At 51.0% G+C, this 27,765-nt stretch overlaps 1 protein-coding gene across 3 annotated transcripts in view; it reads left to right on the plus strand.

The window, feature by feature from the left end:
- Window positions 1–16: 16 nt before the first annotated feature.
- ZC3H18 (zinc finger CCCH-type containing 18) overlaps window positions 17–27,765 on the plus strand; it is a 43,355-nt gene continuing 15,606 nt past the window's right edge. The window contains exons 1-10 of one of the 3 annotated variants that reach the window (XM_086847945.1): window positions 17–161; window positions 596–677; window positions 6,459–7,054; window positions 9,670–9,754; window positions 10,694–10,842; window positions 11,233–11,325; window positions 11,809–11,966; window positions 13,444–13,476; window positions 14,992–15,109; window positions 16,889–17,187. In XM_086847945.1, the coding sequence (XP_086704071.1) occupies window positions 36–161; window positions 596–677; window positions 6,459–7,054; window positions 9,670–9,754; window positions 10,694–10,842; window positions 11,233–11,325; window positions 11,809–11,966; window positions 13,444–13,476; window positions 14,992–15,109; window positions 16,889–17,187 (1,739 nt within the window). In that variant the 5' untranslated portion in view covers window positions 17–35. The other 2 variants (XM_086847946.1, XM_023934475.2) reach the window with 2 other exon arrangements.

Below are 27,765 nucleotides of genomic sequence, written 5' to 3' on the forward strand. Positions count from 1 at the left end.
CTCGCCTCGCGCCGCCGGGGGCCCGTCGCGCGCGGATGACGTCACGCCATGGCCGCCCTGCGCCGCCGCGAGTAGAGGCCGCTCCGCCGCCCCGTCCCGCTCTGCCGCCGCCGCCCCGCCGGCCCCGCCGGCCCCCGCCGCCCCCGGCCCGCCCCCGCCGCGCCCCGCACCGCGCCGGGCCCCCGCAGCCCCCCGACACCGGTGAGCCGCCGCCCGCGCCGCCGCGGCCTAGCGCCGGGGAGGGGGGGCGGGCCCGGGCCCGGCGCGGGGAGCGGGGGGGGAAGCGCGGGGCGGGGGCGGCCCCGGGGAGCGGGGAGCGGGGGCAGCCCCGGGACAGCCCCGGGGTGCGCGGCGGGGAGAGGAGGGGAGCGCCCGGCGCGCTTTTCAAAGGGGGTCGGGGGGGAGGCTGGAGGGCGTTCGGGGACGGGAGAGCGGGGGAATCAATGAATTCCCCCCGTTTCGTTGGGATAATGAATGGGAAGGGGCGCGCCCGGCTTTGGGGAGCCGAGGGTGGGTGTCGGGGGATCGGCGGGGGGTGTTGGGCGGGCGGGACAGCGGCCAGGGCTGCGGTGGCTCTGACCGTCCCCCTCGGCAGGCAGCGGGAACAGGGACAGCGCCAGCAGCCGCGGCCCGGGGGCACAGCAGGAGCAGCCCAGCCTGGCAGGAGACCCTCGGAGGTGAGGGGGGCACGGGGGGGCCCGCGGGGACACGGCCTGGGCACCGCACAGCAGCAGCAGCTGCACGTGGGGGGCAGCCCTGAGCTGGCTTTGGGGTCTGTCATCCATGGGATCAGTTCTGAATGGGTTTGGGGTCTGTCACTTGTGGGGTCAGTTCTGAATGGGTTTGGGGTCTGCCACCTGCAGGGTCAGCTCTCAGGTGAGTTTGGGGTCTGTCACCTGCAGGGTCAGCTCTCAGGTGAGTTTGGGGTCTGTCACCTGCAGGGTCAGCTCTCAGGTGAGTTTGGGGTCTGTCACCTGCAGGGTCAGCTCTCAGGTGAGTTTGGGGTCTGTCACCTGCAGGGTCAGCTCTCAGGTGAGTTTGGGGTCTGTCACCTGCAGGGGCAGCTCTCAGGTGAGTCTCCTCAGAGCTGTAGCAAGAGCAGCACCTCCAGGGTGTGAATTCTTTCTTCCTGAGATTTGCCTGGATTCAGGGGAAGGGTCTCAGTTTATCAGGACAGCTCTTTGCCGAACTGCTGATCCAAAATCAGTCTTTTGGGTGGGATTATCCCAAATCCTGCAGGATCCAGGTATAACCCTGCTGCTTGTCTCTTCCTGAGGCCCTGAGAACTCAAACTCAGCATTTGCTAGGGAGGAGCTGTAGGAAAATCAGCTGTGCTGGGAAAACAAACTGCAGCTGCTTTTCCCTGCAGGTCCCAAATACAAATCCATGGGGAACATTCCCCACTGGACCTCTCTGAGCTCTTTTTCAAACCCAGCTCCTGGAAATGCTTCTCACCACCAAACTGATCCCCCAGGGCAGCTGAGTGTGGGGCATTAAAGGGTGCCCTGAGATCTGCTGAGTTCCCTGGGCATCCTCCACCTCAGATCTCCCTAAGGATGGCAGAGAAATGAGGATTTTGGTTAATTAACACTGTTAACAACTGGAATTCCAATCAGGGCTCTCAAGTTCATCCTTTCAGTGCTCTGTGTTTTCCCTTTTCCTGGATCCTGAGGAGTTTGATTTCCTGCTCCTGCTGTTGCTGCTCTTCCATGTTTTTCCCCGTGTTGGTTCCTGCCCTTGGTTTCTGCTTTGCCTCTGTTTTTGCAGTTCTTTGTTCCCTAAATCTTTCTGTGCTGCCATTCTCTCCTCACCTGTCCTGTCAGCACTATTCCCATTCGCTCTCCTCATTGTTCCTGCCTGCCCTTAGACCCTGCTCCAGAACTTTTCTGCTCTGCTTTAACCCCTGGATTTCATGGATCTGATTCACAGGAGCTGTTTGGCTTCTAGGAAGTGGATTTAATCCTTTTATCCCAAAGGTTTCAGCCTGAAGGAGAGAGCTTCCTCTCTTCTTTCCTTCCCACCTGTCCTGTGACCTCCTCCAGGGATGTGAGGGGGGCAGAAATCGGGAATGCACTTGGTTCAGAGTTAAAATCTCTGGGATTTTAAGGCTGAAATGGATGGCTCTGCCCAGCTCCAGTTTTTTTGTAGGAACTCAGTTCCTGGCTGGAATTTCTTCCTTTTTAATTGTTCACCTTTTTGTGCTGTTTAATTAACAAAAGAGGAGAAATCAGACGTGGTTTTGCAAAAGGAGCTGCTGGGTAAAAATTCCTGCTCTGACTCCTCTGGCCTTGTAAAAATCAACTGCCTGAAGTGTGAGCTTCAGGCTTTTATTTAAAATGTATCCTAGGATTCCCTGGCAAGGTGGAAGTGAAGTTTTAAAAGCAACTTAAGTAGCAAAGGGCTTTTCTCTCCCTGCCTTTAGTGCAGCCAAGGCTGCTTAATCCAAGTGCTTTAAGATAAAAAATCTTGGATATCTTTAAGCTGTGATAAAAATATCTTACAAAGCAAGTGAAGCAGGTGAATTTAAATTTCTGTAGCATCTCCACAAATTTCTCCTCCCCTTTTCAGGGGGGAAATGTGGGATTTTAAATGTCTCTAAGAAGGCTTGGGTGGGAATAAATTGGCTCCTTCCTGGTGCATCCAGGCACGGTGTGGATGGCCAGGTAGGAGGAGCATCTCTGTCCCACCTTGTGCAAGCCGTGGAACTCTGATAAATTCAGGAGCAGCTCAGGCTTCATTCCCTAATTTGAAATATTCCAGAGCCCAGGCTTTGAAACTTCTGAGTCACTGATGTGTTGTGGAACTAAAAGCTCCTCATTCCTGGGAAGTTCTGCTGCCAGCTCCTCAATTTCTTCCCCGAGAACCTGTGACCTGCTTTGAAGAGGCTTCCAGCTCACTAAAGCATGCCCAAGTCATTCCAAAATCAGAGAAAAACACCTTTTTTTTTTTCTTTTTTTACCTGAAAATGCCCCTTATTTATTGCATTTCCTCCCAAATCTCCCCGTGGAAAGGCTGGCCCAGCTCGTTTAGCCTGGGAACAGCAGAGGTTTGTGAGCCTGGATGGAATTCCCAGTGCCCTGTGCTGCTCCAGGCTGCCTGCAAAAGAATTTTTGACACACTTAGAGCAAAAGGAGCCAGCTTTGGAACAGAAATAATTGTGCAGCTGGGACCAAAGGCAGCTTTGCCTGAATTTTTAAGATTTTTGAAAGATAAAAGGCTGCTCAGTGAGAGGCATTAATACATCCCTGCCTCTTGCCTGAGCTGCAAGTCAAACAAGCTTATCTGGGGCTTAGGAGTTAATTTTTTGCTTTTATGACTGGTTTTGAATCAGGAAGGAACTGGCTTAGTTTTAAGGCACAAAAAAAGGCCAAGTTTATGATGAGGGAGGGCGGAAACCTGGGGGTTTGTGCTCTGCCACTTCTGTTGCTGCTGCTTGGTTTAAAAGACCTCCATGGAGTCATTTATTCTCAGGTTTTTGTGATATTTGTCTTTATGTTTCCCTAAAGGACAGCAGAAAGCAATTTTTATAAGGCCAAAATATACAAAACCCCCCAAACAACCCCTAAAAAAAACCCCAAAAAACACCTTTCACAGGATTTCAAAGATTTGGGATAAATTGTGATTTGCAGATTAAAAAACCTCCTCAGAAAAACCTCTCACAATTCCAGAAGTTTGGGATAAAATGGGAATTGCAGTTTAAAAACCATCTCAAAACAAACAAACAAACACTTGCAGAATTCCAAATATTTGGAAAAAAATTGATTTACAGATTATTTTAAGACAACACTTAAAACTGGAATTAAACTTGCTGTCCTGTTTCATCATTAGGCAGTTTCCTTTTTAATTTCCACCTCTTTGCTGCTGATTTTACCTTTGGACATTGTTTTGGGGCATTTCCATGCAGGGTAAGATTACTGCCAAAACCTGCTTTGTTGATTTTGGGGAATCTTGGAGTAACAGTCCAGCCCCTGAATCCAAGGAAATCCACCCCAAAAAACCCTCCCTGCCTGGATTTTGTGAGTCCTTCTCACTTGGGCCATCATTTATTGTGTTTCTTATCATTTCTGCTGATGGAAATTAATAGGAAATTATTACAACTGCTGGATGCTCTGGATTTGATAAAAGCTGCTGTGGAGGTCAATGTTTTATATTCCTCACCATCAGAACATATTTGTTTCTTCCCATCCTTCTAAAGGTCTCCATGTCAAACACAAAAAGCCATTTGCTTTACTTAAATACTTTTTTTTTTTCCCTTTTTTTTTTATTTGCAAGAAAACAGAAAACAAATTTCCTGAGTCCACGTGCCCCTGGCAGCTCTGATATTTCTGGTGGCCTCTCTGGGCTGACCTTTGTGTTCACACAAATTCGATTCTCAGGCACTTGGGCAATTAAAATCCCCGCTCTGAGCTGGCTCTTAAAGCCAATAATAATTTGTGCAGGAATTTATGAGCTCAGCATCAGGCTGGATGTGCTCAATAAGGAGATAATTTGCTTCAGATCCATCCTGCTCAGAGCTGTTGGCACCAGGAGGCAACTTTCTGTCTTTTCATTTGGGTTTGACCTTGTCAGGGGAATCAGAACTTTGCTGGTGAGCAAGAACCAACTCCAGGGTGCAGAGGAGCTGGGAGGAAACTCAAAATGTGGATTTTCTGCTGCTCTGGGCCCTGCTGATGCTGAGATCATCTCATGTTTATCAATTAAATGATACAAGCAGGGCTCTGAGGGTTTGGGGAGAGCATAGTCAGTCCTAAAATACAGCTTAAGGTGCTTCTGGGAGTGGTTTGAGTTTATTTTCTGGTTTAAACTCCTCTGCAAACCTCCCACAGTATAAGGAGCAGAATTTTCTGGAGTGGGACTTTGATCTTGGGAATTTGCAGCGAATTCTGTTCATTACCAAAAGATTTGGGGGTGTTCAGGTGCTGGGAAAGCTCAGTTTGCTTTCCTTGGGGCAGTGTTTGGTGTGTCTGTGGTGGGAAATCACCTTTCCTGTGCAAAACCAGTTGGACAAACAGGGAAAAGTGTCAGGAAAAGGTGAAATAGCAGCTTAATAAAAGATTAATGAGCTCTGATTTGATGGTGGATGGCTGGGTGTGTTTAAAGGAGCAGCCAGAGTCTGACATTTGTAGCATTTCTGCTCCAAAGGTTTTAAAAATACCGGGTGAAACTCTGATCATTTGTGCCATGGTTTTGTGGCAGCACTAAATGAACTTGCAGAGAGCAGCTGGAGGAAAACATGGGACACATTAAAATGAAGATGGTTTGTAATTCTGTGGCTTTTCTTCAGTGTATTTAGAGCTTTTGTGTGGATGTGACCCAGTCAGCTCAGCCACTTCCAGTCAGGCACTTCTGTAATTTATGTTTTTTTTTGTTTCTGGAGTAAAAGAAATTAATGTATGGCCCAGGTTTTTTCCTTGCTTTGCACCCTGCCCTTTTCTGTTGTATTTATTTGATTTATTCTCAGCAGACATGAGGTTTTTAACATCTCCCAAGCACATGTTTAGACATCTTCTAGAAAAGTCTCAGTGCAGGCAGCTGGATCTGCTGCCTGGAAGGAATTTTGGGGTCTTTTCTGAGGTTTCTGCCCCTCTCAGGTGTGACCCCACCTGCAGAGCTGCCCCAGCACAGGGAGGAGCTGGAGGGAGTCTGGAGGAGGCTCCTGGGTGATCTGAGGGATGGAGCATCTCTGCTGGCAGGAAAGGCTGGGATTGTCCACCTGCAGAGGAGAAGCTTTGGGGTGAGCTCAGGGTGGCCTTGCAGGGCCTGAAGGAGCTGCAGGAAAGATGGAGAGAGACTTTGGACAAGGGATGGAGTGATAGGACACAGGGAATGGGCTCAGGCTGAAGGAATGCAGGGATGGGTGGGATACTGGGCAGGAATTGTTCCCTGTGAGGGTGAGAGGTCCTGGCACAGGTGCCCAGAGCAGCTGGGGCTGTCCCTGGATCCCTGGAAGTGCCCAAGGCCAGGCTGGGAGGGGCTTGGAGCAGCCTGGGACAGTGGAAGGTGTCCCTGCCCATGTCAGGGGTGGAATGAGATCTTTTTGATCCCTTCCAACCCAAACCAGTCTGGGATTCTGTGAAATTCCAACCTCAGGCTCTGCTCTGGGAAGGGCAGCACACTCCAGTCTGGGACAATAATGGAATCTGTTCTCTGTGCAGTTTAAACTCTGAATTTCCCTCTTGAAGGATCTATGAGAAGCCATATTCCTGAATTTATGGAATCCCAGAATGGTTTGGCTTGGAGGGGACCTGAAATCTCCTCTCATTCCAAACCCCTGCCCTGGGCAGGGATGCCACTCACTGGATTGTGTTCCTCAGGATTCCCCATCCAACCTGGCTTTCCAGGAGTTCCAAGAGCCTTTCTCTAGGGAGCAAAGCACAGGAGAACGAGTTCCTTCAGGGTGAGGCTGCCCTGCTTGCCCCGTGTGCTCCCCATAACCAGAGCTGTTCTGTGCCCTGCAGGCTCTCGGGGACTGATGGACGTTTCCGACAGCCCGGAGAGAAACCCCTGCTCTCCTGAGGAAGAGGACCAGCAGCTTTCCGATGAGGAGGTGCTGAAGGAGAGCGGCTCAGAGCGGGAACTCGATGGGGAGGGCGGCCAGGGGAGCCTCCTGGGCGAGGAGGAGGATGCAGGCAGGGCTCTGAGCCGGGGGGAAGAGGAGAACCACTCGGATGAGGAGGATCGGCTGAGCGAGGCCAAGTCGCAGGAATCCGACACCAACGAGCAGAGCGTGGAGCTGAAGAGCCCCCGGCCCCGCAAGGGAGAAGAGGAAGACAGGACAAATGACCTGGAAGTGTCCTCTGTCACCAGGGAGCTGGATGAGCACGAGCTGGACTATGATGAGGAGGTTCCTGAGGAACCCAGTGCTGCTGCTGCAGAGGAGGATGGGGAGAAAGCTGCTGGGGACGATGATGAAGAAGAGGAGAAAGGAGACGATGGCCCTGAAGACGAGAAGAAATCCAGCAGCAAAAGTGACGATGAGAAGGATGGGCAGGATCCCCTCAAGGAGAAGAAGAAAGAAGAGGACGATGGGGAAATTGATGATGGAGAAATCGATGTAAGTAGGAGGTGGGGAGAGCCCTGGGGGTGTTCAGAGCTGGTTGCTTCTCCCATTGCAGTTCCTTCCTCCTCCTGCTGGGAGTATCCATGTCCCCAGTGTGCAGGGAGCCCTTTTCCCTGGAGCTAAGGCCCTGATCTCAGGGGCTGGGCCCTGGTGCCCTGTGCTCAACCAAAGCTTTGTGCCAGAGCCATCAAAATGAGCTTTGTTCCCTCTCAGTATGAGAAGACTCCAGTGCTTTAAGAAGCTGCTCTGCCTCAGCTCCAGGAGGACTTGGGAATGATGCTGGCAGCAAATCCCATGGATTGGGTGTCCAGGATGAGGACAGATTGAGGGGCTGGTGCTGGAGGGTGGCTGTGGTGCTCAAACCATCAGGTGTGTGGGGAACCCTGATCCTGAGCTGCATCCACCTGGATGCATGGAAGGTGCTGGGATTTCTGGAAAATACCCAAAGGCATGGTTTGGGGATGGGGTCAGGGATGTGCAGTGTTTCACTGTTCAAGATATTCAGGAAAATCAGAAGTGGGGTTTAGTTGCAAGTGGGGATTAGGGGAAATACCACCTTTAGCCATGGTTGTGTTCAGCAGGGAGTTCTGCAGAGCAGCAGCTGCTTCGTGCAGCTTAACAACAATTTCCCTCCTTTTCCATGAAAAAACCAGCAAATTCCAGTAAAAACCCTCCTGTGGGCTCCTGGTCTGGAATTGCATCCCAATGGTGGGAGTGTAAAGAGAAATGGCTGGTGCAGAGCGCCTGAGCTGGCTCCCTGTGCCAGAATTCCACCTGCACAGGGTGTGGGAATATCCTGGGGACATGCAGGGAAGCACTGGAGTGTGGGGGTCACTGCTGGGGCTCCAAACTGAGCAGGGGAGATGCTCTGTCCTTCCAGGCCCCCTTCCTGTGGGTCTGACCTGGCCACAGGACCCTGGGAAGCTCCTGGAGCCTCACTGGACTCTCCTCCCTTTTCTTTAAAGAATCCTACTTTGTGTCTTCATAGTTCATTGACAAGTTTTTTTCTGACATAATTTTTCTTCCTCGTGCCCATCCTGGCAGGTGATTTTGTTCAACACGTGTTTTCCAAAGGTTTTGTGTGTTCCTGAATCAGTCAGAAGGAATTCCAGCACGTTGTGGGCACTAAAAAAATAAATTCCTGGAGTTCTGACTCCATGCCTGCTCCTTGATTAAAATATGAATGCTCTCCTTTGGAGCTGGAGGCATTCTTGGGAGCTCTCCTCACAAAGCAGGAGATGAATCTGTACCCTGGTTTTCATACATTAACTCATAACAGCATTCTCAGCTGCCTGATTCCAAGGAGACCTCCCAGAAATAAATACTTCCCCTTTTGTTCCAGACTTCACACAGCTCTTTTGAAAGCAGCAGAGTGGAGCTGGTTCTCCCATTCATGCAGCACTGAAAGCCAGCCCCAGCTTTGGGGAAAACTTCAAGCTCTGCATTTTCTTCTGCTTTCAGCCTCCTGGCGTGGAGGGAGGGGAATATTAATGCAGATTTTAATTGGAATATAAGTGCAGGCTTTTAAATCCCTTGCTGCTGAGGAGAGCTCTCTGTTCCTGGCTGGCTCAGGAATGTAGCAGGAGAGGCTCTTCACCCACCTCTCTTTGCTCCTGTGTTTGTCTACAGCCAAGGGATGGCTTTTTCCTTCTTTCCAGCTGCTCAGTGGATCAAAGGAGAGAATTTTCCTCATCTTTTCCACCCAGAAAACGGCTGTTGCCAGGCAGAGGGAAGGCCCATCCAGATGCTCCCTCTTCACATGTTTCACATGCTGAAAATAGGGAGATGCAGGCAGAGAGAGGGAAGACCAGGATGTCCTTTAGGATAAAATCCTGATTTCCTGGCCTGTGACACCTCTCTGGTTATTTGTACCTTTGCCTCCTGCATCCCCAGCTCCTTTTGGCTTTTCAAGTGCAGCCTAACAAAGCCAGGGAAGGTTGTTCTTATTTCCCCTTGGAGAACAGAAGAAAATGCTGGTACTTGAAAGTTCCAACAACTTTTCATCTGGAAGTGTTTCATGGCTGTTAGTTCTTAATCTTGGAGCAACCTCCAGCTACAGGAACTTATTCCTGGCGTTCTAGTCCCTGGGGACGAGGCAGAGTTTTGTTTGAGCTGGTTCCCAACTCCAGTGTGGAGCTGAGGAGTAGAAGGGAAGGTGGAGATGACTGGAAGAAATCTGTTTGACTTAACCTGAAAAGTTCATTTGTGAGACTGTCCCTGGAGAGGGACTTTGGACAAGGGTATGGAGTGATAGAATGAGGTGGAACTGGCAGGATTAGGTGGGGTATTGGGAAGGAATTCCTCCCTGTGAGGGTGATGGAGCCCTGGCACAGGTGCCCAGAGCAGCCCCTGGATCCCTGGAAGTGCCCAAGGCCAGGCTGGACGGGGCTTGGAGCAGACTGGGACAGTGGAAGGTGCTTTTACAGCCACCTGGAATCTCCTCTCCTTGTGAAGGTGCTCTGGGGCAATCCTTGTCACCTGACCTTGTTTTTGTCCCCTGGTTTTGCCCCAGGGTGGCTCTCAGTGACTGATACTGGAGCAGATGGGGAAATGTCAGGTCCTGCAGGGAATGCCCCACATGAAATGTCAGCTCTGTCTGTCTGTTCCAGGATGATGACTTGGAAGAAGGGGAAGTTAAAGACCCCAACGACAGGAAAGTGAGGCCACGGCCCACCTGCCGCTTCTTCATGAAAGGTAACCACGCTCTGGGGCCTGGGAGGAGCCAGACATGCTGGAATTGATCCTGTTTGGGGATTTTTTTTAGCTCCACTAAGCTGCTGTTACGTGATAAATTCTGCCCCAGGCACCCTCAGTGTCACCTTCCTGTTTCTTGGTGGCCAAAGCTGAATTTTCACGGAGCCACTACACAAAAAGGGCTTTGCCCTCAGCGTGGTGAGCCTGCAGGAGGTAAATAAAGGGAAACTTACAGGGGGTTTTGGAATAAAACACAGAGATTGTGGCTGCCCCATCCCTGGAGGAGTCCAAGGCCAGGCTGGACAGGGCTTGGAGCAATCTGGGATAGTGGAAGGTGTTGGGATTGGAACTGGATGAGCTTTAAGGCTCTTCCAGCCCAAACCATTCCGTGATGCTGCTCCCTGCCTCACCACTGTTTGCTTGGGATGCACTGTGGTGCTCTCAGGTTTCCTGTGAAAGGCAAAGCTCCTGATTGGAAACGTTTGTCATTAACAAATGAGGATCTCCTAGGCTGATTCCTGCATTTAATTACCAGTGTATGTCCATCCCTCTCTCCCCGCTGGAATAAGGTGGATCCATCCTTGTCTGGATCTGTTTGTCCCCTCTGGCAGGTGGAGAGTGACAAATACCTCTCCATGAGTGTGAAAACAGGTCAATCCCAACCAAGCTGCAGAGGAGAAAACTCAAACACCTCACACAACATTACTCCTTCAAGGATTTTAAATGCCTGGTGGGGTTTGAGAAGAGTCAAACACCTCAAACAGCGTTACTCCCTAAAGGGTTTTGAATGCCTGATGGGGTTTGAGAAGAGTCAAACACCTCAAACAGCGTTACTCCCTGAAGGGTTTTGAATCCCTGATGGGGTTTTTTGTGGCTGTGGGGCTGAGGTGCTGCTTGCTGGTGGAAGCCAGGGATCTAACAGCTGTGTGTTCCCCACAGGGCACTGCACCTGGGGCATGAACTGTCGCTTTATCCACCCCGGCGTGAACGACAAGGGAAATTATTCCTTGATCTCCAAACCTGAGCCCTTCTCCCCCAACGGTGCCCCTCCCATCGGGCCTCACCCGCTGATGCCAGCCAACCCCTGGGTATGGAACCTCTTCTGTGCATTTATGGCTTCTGCAGCATCCTCCCCATCCCTGGAAGTGTTCAAAGCGGGGTTTTGGAAAGTGTCCCTTCCACTGGAACGAGATGAGCGTCAAGGTCCCTTCCAACCCAAACCACTCCACAATCCTGGGATTTTTCTCCTCTTTTTTTGAGCTAATATCTCAGCAAAATTCAACCCACAGCTGCATGTGTGATTTTTTTTAAGTGGAGATCTTGGAGTTGCCAGTAGAGGGGGGTAATTTTCCACGCTTTCCCAGCTCAGCTCTGCCGAGGCGTCTCTGGAGTAACTCTGGGGCAGCTTTACAAAGCACAGCTTTGCTGTTTAAAACTAACTCGAGTGTCTTCTCCTGCTCTCCACCCCTTTCCAACAGGGAGGCCCAGTGGTTGATGAAATCTTACCTCCACCTCCTCCAGACCCTCCAACAGAAAGTGCCTGGGAGAGGGGACTCCGGCACGCTAAAGAGGTAAATTCCTTCCTCGGGGAATCGCTGGCTGCCTCCAGAATCCACTGGAAAAGCTTCCTTGGAGCACGGGTGTCTTGCTCTTTCTCTATTCCTTTTGCCTTTTAACCTATTAATTATGTTTTGTTGTACATCACAGTTGTTAGACAAGAAGAGCTCAAATCCAGGTTTGGAGGAGTTTGTATTTTTAAAATAATGGGAATTTGTGGGCCTCAATTCCAGCTCTCCACAAAGCTTTAAGCCGATCCAATTTCCCTCCCTTCAATCCCTGTTTCTCCAGTTTGTGATCACTGCAGGGGGGAAACTTCTGTTTCCTGCTGTTCTGAGCTGGTGGAATAGGGAATTAATCAGGAGAAGTCCAGGATCTTCTGAGGGAAGAAGGTGCTCTGGCTGCAGGAAATCTCCCGAGGGCAGGATTTTGAATATCACAATTTCTCCCTGTCCCAGGAGCCTTCTCTCCTCACGCTGTTTTTTGTGCTCTGACAGGTATTAAAAAAAGCAACCATGAGGAAAGAGCAGGAGCCTGACTTTGAGGAGAAGAGATTCACTGTGACCATTGGAGAGGATGAGCGGGAATTCGACAAGGAGAACGAGTTTTTCCGGGATTGGAATTATCGCATCACCAGAGACGTCCGGGACCCCGCGTAAGAGGCACTCCTGGCTTTGCTCCAGGGATAGCTGGGTGGGAATGCAGTGCAGTGAGGCTGGCTGGGGTTCACTTCTCCTTCCAAAATCAGGGAATGTCACCTCAAAACGTGGGAACAGCTTCCACAAAGGGGGAGGTTAAGAACTTGAGCTGCCTCCGCTCACTCCAGTTCAACCCCACCTCCCTTCCCAGTCTCCTTTAACCCTTCCTGCCTCCAATCTCCTTGGAATTCTGCTCCCTCCTGGGCTCTCTCCAGCTCTGCATTGCCTCCTTCACACCAGTGCATTCTTCCAGCCTTTTTTCCCCTCTTTTTTTTTTTCTTATCCCAACTATGAGGATTTAAAAATGTTCCAGCTGAGGCTGCGAAGCTGGAGCGTGTTCGGTGTGCAGGAGCTGCTGGCCCCAGCTGGGGCTTCCTTTGCCCTGGTGTAGAACTGGTTTAACAAACACCTGAACTGGTCCCAGTTAAACTGGGCAGAAGCAAAGCTGGTACCTGGCCACAACAGGCACCCTCCATTTAAGTGGTCAGGTGAATGAGGGTTTTAAGGTGAAGTTTAAAGTGTTGGAGGCCTCAAACCCAGCCCTGGGAAATTGTTTGGTAGTTCTCGAGCCAAGAAAAGGAATGGGAAGAGAATTTTTGGGGAAGAGGCTTGGAATCTGCAGGGATAGAGGTGGATTTGTCTCTCCTTGCTCGTGCATCCTCTGTTCTTCCTACATGGACAGATAATGGAAATATTTCCACTCCCAGAGGGTTTGCAAGGCTTAGTTCTGTTTATTTTAGAGTGGATGAATTACAAAAAAGCCTCTAGAAAGGAGTGGATTAGGCTTTTGTTCAATGTTCTTTGATTTGCTCAGGAGTGCAGTTCCTTTCCCTAATTTAAGAAAAAAATCAAACCTTGTCCTCAGTTCTGCAGCCTGAAAGAAAAGAATTTTCTAAAATATTAATATTTTCCTGAGTTTAATTAGCTCTGGATCCTGGCCTGGTGTTCCTCTCAGAGGCAGCTGGGGTTTACCCCCAGTGTTCTGGGCACTGCTCATCCATTATTTTTATTTTATGACTGTCCTATAAAATGTACCAGCAGCATTTTGGGCCTCTCTGATGTAGGAATTGTTAAGAGCAGGCCTGGTTTTCATATAGTCCATAAAACAAATGTATTGGACATAACAAAAGTCATCTAACAACTGGAATTCCTGAAAACTCAAGGCTCTGTGAGCAGCCTGTGGCATTAAAATATTGCCATATTAAAATATAATTGCTGTGTGTGAAGGGAAAAGTTATGAATCTGCTGCTGTAAACTCTAGAAAATGCTGATTTTTCTCCCCCCTCCACACAGTTTATTGCCCAGTTGGACACTTTGCAGCCAGCTGAGCCCTGGAAGTGCAGCTGGGATGTGGAAAATGCTTTCAGCACTGTCTTGTGACATGACTTGTCTCAGTAGTTCATGAATCCCTTTTTCTTTTTTGAATAACTATAGGGAGGTGGACATCAAAGAAAACATTAACTATGGGTAAGCAGGTCTTTGATTCCAGTACTGTTACAACTGTAAGAAAATTTTCTTTTGCCTTTTTTTTTTTTCCATTGCAATTCCTCCAACTTCCGAGGCCACAGACCGACCGCTGTCCCCTCAGCAGCTGACTCGGTGGATATATTGGATTATTTTGGGGCTGATACCAATTATTTTCTAATGATTTAAGCACTGAATTACCCAAACACACGGCAGTGATTCTTTCTGAAACAAAATAAAACCTTCCACAGTATTATAAGAAGGGGAAATTTGGGCTTGAGGCTGTGTGAAAAAACAGAGTTTCCTTTCTGGTGTGGCTTGAGGTGTTTTTCTGTCTCTTTGAACACCTGATGTCACTGAATCCAGGCTGGTTTGGGGTTGGCACCAGGAGTTTGTTACTGACTGAACCATCCCAAATCCTGGTTCTCTTTTCCTTGGCTTATTTGTTTCAGTCCAAAAGAAAAATCCTAAATTATTTAAAAGCAGTGAAAGAAATACAGGTACCACTGAACTCACAGGGCAGTACCTACATCTTAACCTGCTTTAGGTTATTTGGCACTTTGAAAATGCATAAAGTGACCCTTTATTAATTTTTTTTATAAATCAGAGTCTCATTATGGATAATGTGGAATTTGGGAGTGCTTGCTGTATAATCTTAGCTCTGCCACCAGCTCCTCTGTGGCCCTGGAAGTTTCTTATTCCCTGTACCCACCTCCCCATCCTCCCAGTGATCTGATATTTGCACTCCAGGTGGTTGGATGTTGTTGAGTTTGGGCAATTAAAACCATCAAACAAACAGAAATCAGGAAATGGAGGAAAGAGCTTTAAGGAAGGTGGAATTTCGATCCTTTTCCTCCCCAAAAAAACCCTGAGTTGTGCAGCTGTGTGTGTGCCAGGTGCTCACCAGCCCATGGCCGGGCCAGCAGCTGATTCCCACTGGAGAATATCAGCTGGAGAAGTGGTGCCTTCATTCCAAGGGGTAATTCCAGGTGCAGAGTGTTGCTGACCTGCTCCCAAAGCTCCACTTCTCCCTCTGGACAGCTCAGCACCAGCTCCTGTCCGCTGCTGGTGGCACTGGGATGCAGCCATCACTCCAGGGGTGGGGAACTGGAGGGGATCTCCATCCCTTGCACTCCCGAGGGTGTCTGGGATGAGCTGTGGGTGCATGGGCAGAAATCCCAGCTCTCAGTCGATGAGGCAGAGCACGTCCTGCTCCCTTTGCAGGCGCTGGAAGTGGCTCTCCAGAACACTTTGTGTGTTTGCACCGCATCCATTCGAAGGCTGCACTTTTGGTAGCTCTTTTCAGTGTTTATCGAGAAAGGTTTGTGCTTTTCTCTGATAAGCCCCACTTTCAAATGGCTGTTTGGTTGGGCTGTGTAGAAAATAAACATCTCTGTGCAGCCCTGCTGCCTTGAGCATGGTTTTCTTGTGGCGGTGGCTGAGCTGACCTAGAGCACGCAGTTTTTGTGGTGCCAGGGTGCCGGCTCCCTCTCTAACATTCCCTGTTTTTCATTGTAGGCTTGATCCCTATGCAGATCCCTATTATGACTATGAAATAGAGCGTTTCTGGCGTGGTGGGCAGTATGAGAATTTCAGGGTTCAGTACACAGACCCTGATCCCTACCGTAACTACAGAGTAAGTAAGGAAATTCCCCCTTCCCCCTTTTTCCTTCCCGACTTTCTTCCAGGTTCTTCTGGGGCCCTTGGCAAGGTTCCAGTGCAGTGCTTGAAACAGGAGTTTTCAAAGAGTTAAATCTTGGCTTTATTCCAGCACAGAGCACGCTGGAGGTGAGGGGGTGGGAGGATGTTCTGTTCCAGCACCATGAGGGTAAAAGCAGCGCTCCAGGCTTGGGAGCGAGGTTGGGAAGCTGCCTGATGGAAAAGGACGTGGGGTGCTGGCTGACAGTGGCTGAGAAGGCCACTGGGACCAGCCCTGGCACGGCCACAGCCCCAGGGCAGGGACTGTCCCTTGTGCTGGGCACACCTGAGGCCACAGCTGGAGTTCTGGGTCAGGTTTGGGCCCTGCCAGGACAGACCCTGAGGGGCTGGAGCACGTCCAGGGAAGGGAATGGAGCTGGGAAGGGCCTGGAGAATCCCTGAGGGAGCTGGGAAGGGGCTGGAGAATCCCTGAGGGAGCTGGGAAGGGGCTGGAGAATCCCTGAGGGAGCTGGGAAGGGGCTGGAGAATCCCTGAGGGAGCTGGGAAAGCTCAGCCTGGAGCAAAGGAGGCTCAGGGGGAATTTGTGGCTCTGCAGAGCTCCCTGCCAGGAGGGGACAGCCGGGTGAGGGTCGGGTTCTGCTCTCAGGGAACAGGGACAGGAGGAGAGGGAATGGCCTCAAGCTGCACCAGGAAAGGATTAGATTGGATTTTAGGAAAATTATTTCATGGGAAAGCTGTAAAGCATTGGAAAAAACTGCCCAGGAAAGTGACAGAGTCCCCATCCCTGGAAGTGTTCAAAAACCTGTGGAGGTGGCACTTGGGGACATGGTCCGTGGTGACCTTGGTGATGGTGCTGGGCTGAGGGTTGCACTTGATGACCTCAAGGTCTTTTCCAACCTTAACAATTCCATGTGTGAGATGTGAAGGTGGTGGTTCCTGCTGCTCCTGGGCTGCTCCTCAGTGTAGCAGTTGAGCAGTGCTCGCCCATCCTTGGACATCTTGGAGAGGGAGGGAGTTTCCAGGAAAGAGCCTGCTCAAGGAAAGGGTTCCTTGTTAATTCTTGGGAAGGAGAGGGTTAGATTTGGGCAGGTGTGCTCTGTATACCTGCAGAGGCTCCAGCCTGGCTGTGCAGTGCTGCTGGAGCTGCACAGGAAAGCAGCAGCCAGCTGCTGAAATCCCAGGAGTTGGCTGGTGTTACACCAGGAATGCATCTGGATGAAGACAAGGCTCTGAACTTTTCCCTGCTCTGAACTTTTCCCCTCATGCAAACTTTGCGCCTCTGGAGCAGTGACCAAACCCACCAGTCCTGCTCAGGGGTGAGCTTTCCATCAAATCCTTTCAAAAGTAGCTTTTCCTTTGCTCTAAATCCTTGTTTTCTGCAGAAGCAGTGCCCAGACAGGAGCCTGGGCCTCACCGTGGCTGCACATGACCAATTATTTTCCTGGTGCTCATTTGCAAAGTTAATTAGCCGGTTATAGAAAGACTTGTAAACATCAATACATTAATTTAATAAGCTTAATAAACCAAATTAATCCAAGCGTTGCCTTTGAAAACAACAGTTGTGTGGGCTGTGATGCTGCGTTGTGTCCAGGTTCTGCTCAGCAGGATCCAGGTTATTGATTGATTGTCATTGATTTGCAGATTATTGATCCCAATCCTTTGCTGAGGCAGGATGTCATTCCTGGCATTCCCAGGCTGGCTTTGCTGGGAGCTGCTCCCACAGCATCACCGTGGTTTCTCTCTTCTTTTTTCCAAGGAAAGAGAGCGAGAACGGGAAAGGGAAAGAGAGAACAGACAGCGGGAGCGGGAACGGGAGCGGGAGCGAGAGCGGGAACGGGAGCGGCGCCAGCGGGAGCGCGAGCGGGAGCGGGAACGGGAGCGCGACAAGGAGCGGCAGCGGCGGAAAGAAGAGTGGGAACGGGAACGGGAGCGAGTGAAGAGGGACGAGAAGGACAGGCAGCACAGGGACCGCGACAGGGACCGCGACCGCGACAGGGACCGGGAGCGCGACAAGGACAAGGACAAGGCGAAGCCCCGGTCCCCGCTGCTCCCCAGGTAAGTGCGTGCTGGGATCCGGGCTCGGCGTTCCGCTGGGGACTGTGAGTGCTGAGGAGTGGTCAGTGAGCCTCGTGGCCACTAAGTGGAGCTGAAGCATCAGCGAAGATGAGTGTGCATCACTCCTGAAAGCAGGAGTGGCTTTTGGTATGGAGATGTTCGGCTCCTCCCTCCTCCCTTCGGGATGGAGAGGTTTTGGGAGCATGAGGGACTCCTGCAGGTTGGCTCCCTGTGGTGACTCCCTTTGAGGCCTTGAGAAATGTCTGTCAGGAGAACCAGGGCTGCTTTGGGAGTTTGTGGATAGCAAAAGCATCTGGAGATTTAAGTACAAGTGGAAAAGGTAAAGGAATTGTCCTTGGAATGAGTCAGTGCTCAGTGGAATTGCAGCATGAGGTCGGGTGTGTTTCCTCTGACCAGCCATTGTTTGTGGAAATCCCAGCTGTGACCTGTATGAAAGAGAAAATGGAACCAGGCTGACTGAAAGTGCAGGATCGTGGTTCCTGTTTTGTTCCTCTGTCCAATGATTTACGTACCCTGCCTTCCCAGCCTCCTCTGTCACTCGTAAAGCACCGGATAAATATCCCAGTGGAATGGAAGCTCTGACATCACAACCTCGTTTGGTTCAGAATCATGGAAAAGCATCACATTTTTTGCAGGACATCTTGGGGCAACCTGGTCTAGTGGAAGGTCCCTGCTCATGGCAGGGGGGATGAACCTCAATGTCCTTTTCAACCCAACCCATTCCACGATTTTGTGATCTCCAGGAAAACTGCTTAACAGTTTCTTGGGAAGAGTGGCAGGCGGAGGCTCCCACAGCGTGTGGAGCACCTTGGGGACACACAGGCACGTGTGAGGCAAAGAGAAGTGCAGGGAAGCTGTTTCCCAAGATTGATTGGAGCTTTTCCTGCTGCCTGGCGTCTGTGGTGTTCCTCTGCACTGGAGGAAGGTGCGAAACACGACGGGCATGAGGAAGAGCTGGATCGATGAAGAGCAGGGCTAGGAATGGCAGGAATGAGGCTCCACGTGGAATCAGGTGGTTTCAGGTGGGAGCAGGGCTTAGTCTTGAATCCAACCCAGAATTTTTATCTTTTCATTACTCAAAGGTTATCTGATTTTTGACCCTCTTTCCCAAGAGGAAGTGACAGTTTCAGAACGGTCTGGAGGAGCAGCAGCAGCTCCGGAGCAGTTATAGGAATACCATAATTACACGTTCCGTTTAATTATAATCTTCACTTAACAACCACGATTTGTGCACCTTAATTACCACATTGCCCGGTGGTTTGTGCTCTCCTTGGCTTGGTGATGGGACAGGTCTTGTCCAGACCCATGTGATTGGAGATGATGTCAATGAAAGTGATGTCACCTGCCTGGCAGCTCAGGGTCATGAGTCAATGACAGTCACCGTGACCCAGGGCTGAGCCTGCTCCTTCCTTGGCACTCCTGAGTCCTGGGGCAGGGCTCTGCTGGGAGAGTTTGGGCTGCCCAAAGTGTGCTGGGTAAGAGCAGTGGCCATGCTCACCCGTCTTGGATCCAGCTCATTCCATGAAACCACTGAGAGCCCAGAGGTGGGATTGACAGCGTTCATGGATACACATTCCCTGCTTCCCTCTGGTGCAAGGGAGCTGGGGATGCCTCTTGTGTCTCCAAAACAGACTCCTTGAGATGAGTCTTGGTCATTCAAAATTAATTTCTGATGCACCTCTTTGGGTTTTTTTTGCTTTAAGTCTGCAATGGAGAGAGAGTTTTCAACAGGCATGGAGTGGCAGAGCAAGAAGGAATGGCCTTAAGTTTGAGGGAATGCAGGTTTAGATGGGATATTGGGAAGGAATTCTTCCCTGTGAGGGTTGCCCACGTTGGAAGGAACCCTGAAGCCCATCCCATCCCCTGCCATGGAATTTCAGTTCCCATGGTGGACGTCCATGTCAGCATGACCCCGTCACACAGCTCTGCAGGTGTCTGTGGAGAAAACAAACCTGCAGAAAGAAGTTTTGAAAAAGCTTTTTAAGAAGTGAAAGCGTAATTCCAGCTTTTCCCTTGGAGGGCACATCCCTCGTCCGTCACTTGGCGTTTCCCCAGGAGTCCCTGCCACGCTCGTGCTGTGACCTGGCTCTGGGCTGTGTCCCACGTCACTCTGTCACCAGCTCCCAACTTCCTCATGGCAGTGCAGTGGCTCGAGCCGTCTCACCTTTTCTCCAGATGCCTCCGTGCCAGGCTCCAGAGGGGCAGCTTTGGCATCCCGGGATTGAGCAGCTCCCGAGCTCGCTGAACGTGTCAAACCTGGGATTGCAGGACGCACACAGTGCCACGGCACACACCCCTGCCTCTATTTATAGACTCTGGCCTTTCCCTAATTGCTGGATCCCAGCTTTTGGCAGGTCCAGCCTCTGCGGGCGGTGCTGGGGCTGGCTCACGCCACGGCTGCCCGTTAGCATTCCTGCTGCTTCCTGGGCCCACGGAGAGCTGCTCGCTGATGGGCTTGGAGAGCTCCTCCATGGGGCTTGGAGAACTCCACAGGGCTTGGAGAGCTCCTCCATGGGGCTTGGAGAGCTCCGCAGAGCCTGGAGAGCTCCTCCATGGGGCTTGGAGAGCTCCACAGGGCTTGGAGAGCTCCTCCATGGGGCTTGGAGAGCTCCACAGAGCTTGGAGAACTCCTCCACAGAGCTTGGAGAGCTCCACAGAGCCTGGAGAGCTCCTCCACAGAGCTTGGAGAGCTCCACAGAGCTTGGAGAGCTCCTCCACGGGGCTTGGAGAGCTCCACAGAGCTTGGAGAACTCCTCCACAGAGCTTGGAGAGCTCCACAGGGCTTGGAGAACTCCTCCACAGAGCTTGGAGAGCTCCACAGAGCTTGGAGAGCTCCTCCACGGGGCTTGGAGAACTCCTCCACAGAGCTTGGAGAACTCCTCCACAGAGCTTGGAGAGCTCCACAGAGCCTGGAGAGCTCCTCCACAGAGCTTGGAGAGCTCCACAGAGCTTGGAGAGCTCCTCCACGGGGCTTGGAGAGCTCCACAGAGCTTGGAGAACTCCTCCACAGAGCTTGGAGAGCTCCACAGGGCTTGGAGAACTCCTCCACAGAGCTTGGAGAGCTCCACAGAGCTTGGAGAGCTCCTCCACGGGGCTTGGAGAGCTCCACAGAGCTTGGAGAACTCCTCCACAGAGCTTGGAGAGCTCCACAGAGCTTGGAGTACTCCTTCACAGAGGTTGAGCAAGCAGCACTGAGCTTTGCCAGGGCAGAGCTGAGGGTGTCGGTAGTTCCAGGTCGCTCTGTTGGCGTTGGGGCTCCCGCAGGAGCTGGAGGAAGGAACAAACCAGGAGCTTCAGAATCAAGGGATGAGAGAATCCAAACAGCAAATAGCCAGGAATACAGGAACAAATTCCAGTCTACTGAAAGCAGGAGGGTTTAACCTGATCTCTGAACAGCAGAGGAGTTTAAGGCTGGAAGTGTGGAGAAGCCAGAGGTGTTCCCAGCATTGCTGGGTGTGGAGCTGAGGAGAAATAGAATTTAACAAAGATTTAAACCCTGATGCATTCAGGAGCAAGTGTTTCTCCTTGAACCTTTGGAAAGAAGAAGCTGCAGTGTTCAGACTCCAGTGGGATTGTCACATATGGATTGGCCTTTTTTGAAGGAATTCAAAAAATTTTCTTCCACTACCTGTGCCAAGGAGAGAGAGGGACTTTGAACAAGAGCATGGAGTGACAGGACAAGGGAGAGATGGATTCAAACTGGCAGAGAGGAGGTTTAGACTGGATTGTGGGAAGAAATTCTTCCCTGTGAGGATGAGGAGGCCCTGGCACAGGTGCCCAGAGAAGCTGTGGCTGCCCCTGGACCCCTGGAAATGTCCTGGGCTATTGGAAGGTGTCCCTGCCCATGGCAGGGGGTGGGATGGGATGAGCTTAATGGTCCCTTCCAACCCAAACCATTCCATGATTCTGGGAATGTGCAATTGCTGGTTTAGGCATTGGGGTTTTTTTTTCCCCCAAGCTTAAGATGATCACTCCAAAAAGTTTAAAATCTGAGATTGCACTGCTGGTAAAACTGTTCCTCCTCCTCCTCCCTCCTCAGGCATTGAACACTCAAACAAGCCAGGACACTTTATGATCAATTAGAGGGATAACTTGGCTGTCTGTCCTCCTGCTCCCATCTCCAGAACGAGTTCTGATGCCCCAGGCTGGGCCTGATTTTTGCTGAGTGCAAAATTCCTTCTTTTTCTCTCCATCTTGCCAGTGGAGCTCCCTGTTGTGCAAAGCCTTTCAGGGATAAAGAAGTGACATGAAATATGTCCTCTGAAGAAACTTAGAGCAGTGCAAGATGTTCTGACCCTTAGCTGGGGGCAAAGGCTCTACACACTGAAATAATTTGCTTTAATCCTTTCTGTTGTTGCCATAGGCCTTTATCCTACTGGCATCTGAGGGCATCTGTTTGTTCCAGGAGCTGATGAAGCAACCCAGTGTTGCAGGGCCCGTTGGTGGCTGTATTCCCAAAGCACTGAGGGAGATTCAGGACATCATTCCCAAGGGGCAGGGCTGATGTCCCTGTGAGCAGGGACAGGGCCCAGGGAAGGGCTGGAGCTGTCAGGGGAGGTTTAGGGTGGATATCAGAAGAGGTTCTTCCCCCAGAGGTGCTGGCACTGCCCAGGGAATGGTCCCGGCTCTGAGGCTGCCAGAGCTCCAGGAGAGTTTGGACAGCGCTCCAGGGGTGCCCAGGGGGGATTGTTGGGTGTCTGCAGGGCCAGGGGTTGAACCCACCAGAGAGAGAAGGAACCTCAGCTTTGCTGCCCCTCAGCTGGGGTGGTGCTCGGTGGTGTTGACCAAGCAAGGAGGAGAAAGGTCCATGAGATGGGCATTGGTCTCTTTCCCACCTGGATTTCCTCTCCAAGGAATGCTGGGGGTTCTGGTGAGGAGCAGCATGGCAGAACGGAGTGAGACACTGTCATCTCCACTCTTGGAATTTGTCCTGCTGTCTGACCTAAAAGCTCTTCCCACAGAGACCAGACAAGCTCCAGGCTGTGCCTGGGGAGCCTCGGGCTGGACATGGAATTTCTTCATGGAAAAAGTGACTGGGCACTGGAATGGGCTGCCCAGGTGGAGCCCCCATCCCTGGAGGTGTCCAAGGGAAGGACTGGATGTGGCACAGGATGTGGTTGCAGGTTGGACTTGATGACCTTGGAGCTCTTTTCCAACCTCAGTGATCCTGGGATTCTCATGATACGGAGCCCAAATTCCACGGAACACCAGTGCCAGGTAGGATGAGGAGAAGGAGGGGCTGTTGTCCTCGGAGATGTTCCCAGGAGGTGACAGCAGCTCCAAAGGTGCCAGGAAGGGTCTGACAGACCATCCTGTCATTATCACACACACCACACTTTTTTTTGGAAGGAAGTTCCCTCCATCAGGACTAAAACCGATTAATGGAGAGCACTTAGGCAGCCATTAAAAACCAAAATAACCCTGGCAGTGAGGACTCAGCAAAGTCAGAAAGGACAGACCATAAATCCACATAAAACCTTTCCAACAAGGAACATCAAGCCTCTTCCCAGCTGCTCCCGAGGTGTCACCTGGAGCGTGAGGTGCTGCAGATTCCAGGACAAAAGGTTACGTGATCCCATGGCCATGCTCACCCTTGTGTTGTTTTCTCAGGCTGGTTCAAGTTGACTTTGTTAATCTCTGAGCACCTTAATGAGCAGGATAACCCAGGCTCTGGAATCAGTGCAGGTTATCCAGGGCCTGCAAGTCAGAAAGTTGTTGGAATGAGCTTGATTAGATAAAGGAGTGGCAAAAAGAAGGGAATGCAAATGGAGTGATTCATGGTGGTGTGTGCACCACAAAGCAACTGAACTCGGGGTTTTTTTTGGGAAGAATCTCTAATTCTGAGTGTTCTTTGGTCATTGTTATCTTTCCTAAGAGCTTCTGGTGGTCTCCCAGTGCTGCCAGCTGGAGTTGCTCCCTGTTTTTTGGGTGTAGATGCGCTGAATGAAAGTAGCTGTCAGTTTTGGGGGGCTTAGTGATGGCATCTCATCCTGCTGCCAGAAGATGGGAGGATGGGGGATTTGGGATCCTCTTCGTTTTCCCTGTGGAAATCTCAGTTATTTCCTAAAAGAAATCCTTCATTTGTTCCTGTTTGTCCTGCCACAGGAGGAGGAGCAGGCAGGGCAGACAGCTGTGTTTTAGACTTGCTGGTTTTAGAGTTGGGCATTGGTAAAACCCTGGAATGCCCTGATTTAGTCTTGTATCCATGAAAATTGAGTGAAGGGGGGGAAAACCAGCCTCCATCCAGGGGCATGGGTCTGCTCTGCAGGTGCCTGCACCTCCCTGGGCGGCTTCTGGGAGTGCAGGGAATTAAGGGAAGCATGACCCCAAGCTGAGATGGGTTTTATCTGCTCCAGCTGGAGCTGGACCTCTGCTCCTGCACACTCCAGCTGTTCCAAGAGTGCTCAGAGAAGGAATTCCCTTCTTTTCACACACAGAACACACCCCATGCCACTCCAGGGTTCTTTGGGATCCCAATCCAGTGCCCTGCATGGAAGCTCTGCTGTGATAAACACGATAACAACTTGTTTACATCCCCGTTTTTTGTGGTGCAGCTGCCAGCCGGAGCCATGGAACCTGCTTAGACAGCTCCGCTTTCATTTCTGCTCCAGGACTTGGGGGAAGTTGGTGATAAGAACAGCTCTGCTCCAGATCCAGGCTGGGAGAGCTGGGGGTGTTCACTGGAGAAGCTCCAGGGAGAGCTCAGAGCCCCTTGCAGGGCCTGAAGGGGCTCCAGGAGAGCTGGAGAGGGACTGGGGACAAGGGATGGAGGGACAGGACACAGGGAATGGCTCCCAGTGCCAGATGAGATGGGATGTTGGAAAGGAATTCTTCCCCTTGAGGATGGAGGTTGCCCAGAGCAGCTGTGGCTGCCCCTGGATCCCTGGAAGTGCCCCAGGCCAGGCTGGATGGGACTTGGAGCACCCTGGGATAGGGGAAGATGTCTCTGCCCAGGGACTGGATGAGTTTTAATGTCCCTTCCCACCCAAACTATTTTGTCATTGCATGATGATAAAGTCTGTGAATCAAACCAAGCTTTCCAAGTTCTCCACAAAAAAATTCCTGCTGCCTGGAGTTTCTGTTGGTCCTTATGGTTCTTGAGTGCTGCCTCCAGCAGCAGGAGAAGAGTTTTGTCACCGTAAATCGAGAGGAAGGGCTGGGAGTGACTCAGATGTGGATCTCAGGGAATGTGATTTTCTTTGGCATTTCAGAGATGGAGTTACTGGGAGATCCCCCAGCCTGGATTTTAGTGGAACAAGGTAATTCCAGGGCAGGATCTCTACCTCCTGCTCTTGGAGAGGAGGCTCTCCAGGCAAATGCTCAGCCCTCAGGGGAGATGCCATCTCAGATAGCTTTATCTCCCTGCTGGGATGATTTCATCCTGGAGGTTCAGATTGTATCTCCACTCTTTAATTTCCAAGCCTCTCCCCATCAGGCTTTGAAGAAATCCTTCCCTTTTTTTTTTTTTATTTTTTTTTATTTTTTTAAAATGACTGATAACAGCTTCAGATGATGGAAACATCTTGACAAAAGCATTTTCCCTGCTAATATTTCACCAAGATCAATGGGCAGCAGCTCCAAGGCCCTGGACACACGAAGCTGACTTTCCGGAGCTGTTGTCCCTCTCCATTACTCCAAGATAGGAAAAGTTCCTGCGTGCTTGCACTCTGCTGGAATTTATTTTGCAGCAATTCCTGGTCCCTTCACAACTGCCTTGGCACATGGCTCCAGTCATTCCTCGAGTCCATTTCCTCTGGAAAATTCCACTTGCCGCTGAAGGAAAAGCGGCGCCGCTGACGCAATCCCAGCTTTCCTGCGAGAAGCACAAACGCTGTTAAATCATCCCTGGACTTTCCTCCTGGAGAAAACTGAGCTGGAAGAGCAGCCCTGGAGCCAGGCTGACGTCACTGCTGCCCAGGGGTGATAAGGTTTGGTTCCCTGTGGGAGCTGTGTCCCATCCCACGGCATGGGGAAGGACAGGAAATGCTTTTTCCCCTCCAAGATTAGAAATGCTTCGGCAGCACTTGCATAATACATGAGGAGAACTGGGCAGCTCTTTTTGTCTCCCCTCTCCAAAGCTTTGTTGGGCTCAGTGACAAGCTTCAGCCGGGGTTTTTTTGGGTGGCAGGTTTTTTTGGGAGCTGGCTGAGCCAGGCTGGGGGTGCTGCCAGCTGGAGCTGCCTCTGCTCCTCCTCTCCCTGCCAAAGCCACGTTCAGCTTTGCTTCTCCTCCTGATTGCTGTCTTTACATTCCAGCCAAATGGGCATCAGCGTGTTCCTTCTGCAAAAGAAAATTTTCAGTTGTTTTAAGGGTGAAATTGCCTTTGGAAGCTGCTGAGTGATTTTTGAGGGTCTGGGTGGAAATTCAGGTGCTTTTGGTCACTCTTGTCTTGTCTCTTCTTCCCTCTAATGAATTTTTTTAAAACCTTGTGAAAGAAACATAAGAGTTAATTCTGAAATATTTCAAGTGTTTCCTGAAAGTTGGAATCTGGTGAAATAGATGGGGATGAACACGAGAGCGTGCTTCTGTGCTGAAGTGTGTGAGGTTTGCCAGCAGCCTGGGCAGCTGTGCTGAGGGTGAGGATGAACTCCTGAGCTGATCCCGTGGCTCACCAGCCCTGGAATTCTTCCCTCCTTTTCACCATGGCAGGTGGATCTCACTGAGCCAGCAGCAAACCGTTCTTATTTTTTTTTAATTTATTGAATTAAGGAGCTGGGAGCTTCACCAAGCACCAGATCCAGCACAGAATGAGCTGGCTGTAGGAGTGAAAGTGAGGAGAAATCCTCCCCTCCTCGTCTCCCAGCCGTGGGACTCGTCCAGGCTGTGATTGGGATGTTGCTCTAGGGAGCTGCTCCAGCTCCATTCCCATTCTGCTCCTGAATTCCACTGGAGAAGACGAGTCCAGCAGCCTCAGATCCCAGTTTTGGGTCGAGCGAGTTCCTTTGGTGATGCCACACATTGGAAGCTCTGAGGAGAGGCTTTGAAATTGTCCTGACAGGAGCAGCATCTTCTTTTGTAGCATTTAGTGCTGAGTCAAAAAGCCAAGCACACCCCAAACTGAGGCTTTCTGTTGTGGTTTTCCTGGGGAAAAACCTTTCCTCCAGAAAGTGACTTCATCCAGAGGGAATTGCATCAAACCAGGTAATAGGTGCAAGTAAATGAGATTTGCTTTCAGACTCATCCCTGCTCCCAGCTGGCGCCCAAGCTCTGCAGTTTGGCTGGAGTTGTTCCAGCTCCCAGGATCTGCTGTTGGAGGTGAATTTGAGGTGGTTTTAAGGGAGAAGAAATCCTGTAGGATGCTTTTCTCTCTGCAGACTGGTTCAGGAGAGGCACAGGGGCATTCATTAGTTCATGGACTCGTGGAATATCCTGAGCTGGAAGGGACACACAGGAATCCTCAGCCCAATGCTTGGCCCTGCCCTGGACACCCCAAAATCCACCCCTGAGCGCTGTCCAAGGGCTCCTGGAGCTCTGGCAGCCTCGGGGCTGTGCCCATTCCCTGGGGAGCCTGGGCAGTGCCAGCACCTCTGGGGGAAGAACCTTTCCCTGAGATCCAACCTCAACCTCCCTGCCACAGCTCTTGGCTTCCAGACTTGTCATTTTGGGCACTGCAGAAGAAACTTCTCCAGAGGTTTTATCCTGGATAAAAGTGCCTCTCTGCCCACCTGTGCCAGCAGAATATTCCCTCTGCACCTCCCAAAGCTTCCCACAGGAAGGACCATTGGATCAGGATGTGGGGCATTATCCCTGAGCATCCTCATGTGGTTTTCTCTCCTCCTTTCCTTGCTCTTTATCCTGCTGCTTCATGTGAGGTGTGCAGGCTTTTCCCAGTTCTCATTTTCTTCTTTCTCTGCACTTGTTTAATTTGAGGATATTCCAGAGGTTAAACTGGCAATTCCAAATGGATTTGTAAAGGAGCCCTTGAACCCAGCTCGGGATATTTAATGTTATCAGGTTATAAAGAACAGGTCCAGTGTGCCTCAACCCCATATTCCAGATCATGGTGTTCCTCCAAGATGAAATACTCATGGAATTGTGGCAATAACTTGGAAAACTTGATGAGTGCACTGCAAATCCCCCGTGCTGAGTTAAACAGTTTGTGTTGGAGCAGTGCTGGGGAAGGGGGAGGATGGGATGGGGCTGCTGGGATAAAGCTGAGCCATGACCCTGCCTGGGACTCCCTTCCCGGGCACTCAGCTCCTCTGTGTGGGATGGAGGCATCCAGTTCTCCTCTGCTGGAGCTGGCATGAGATTTGTGGAAGGGTGAACGTGAAAGGAGGAGTTTTCCTCTGAATATTCCAAGGGAGTTGTGGGACAAAGAGTAAAATTGCTTTTACATCAGCAGAGATAAGGACAGAGTCAGATGCTGGATTTTTAGGTCAGCACATCCCAGTCCTGGGTTGGGGAAGAGGAAACTCGGCCAAAAAGGAGGGGATGAGGATTCTGTGAGGTGTGAAGTCTTCAAAGGACAGGCTACTGACCAAGAGCTTTCATTATCCTGGGGTTGGTTGAAGTGTTCCTGGAATTATTAGAAAACTCAGAGGTGGCTTTTTTATC

Source organism: Cyanistes caeruleus, chromosome 12 (genome assembly GCF_971803275.1).
Source record: "Cyanistes caeruleus chromosome 12, bCyaCae1.hap1.1, whole genome shotgun sequence".
Classification (NCBI taxonomy): domain Eukaryota; kingdom Metazoa; phylum Chordata; class Aves; order Passeriformes; family Paridae; genus Cyanistes; species Cyanistes caeruleus.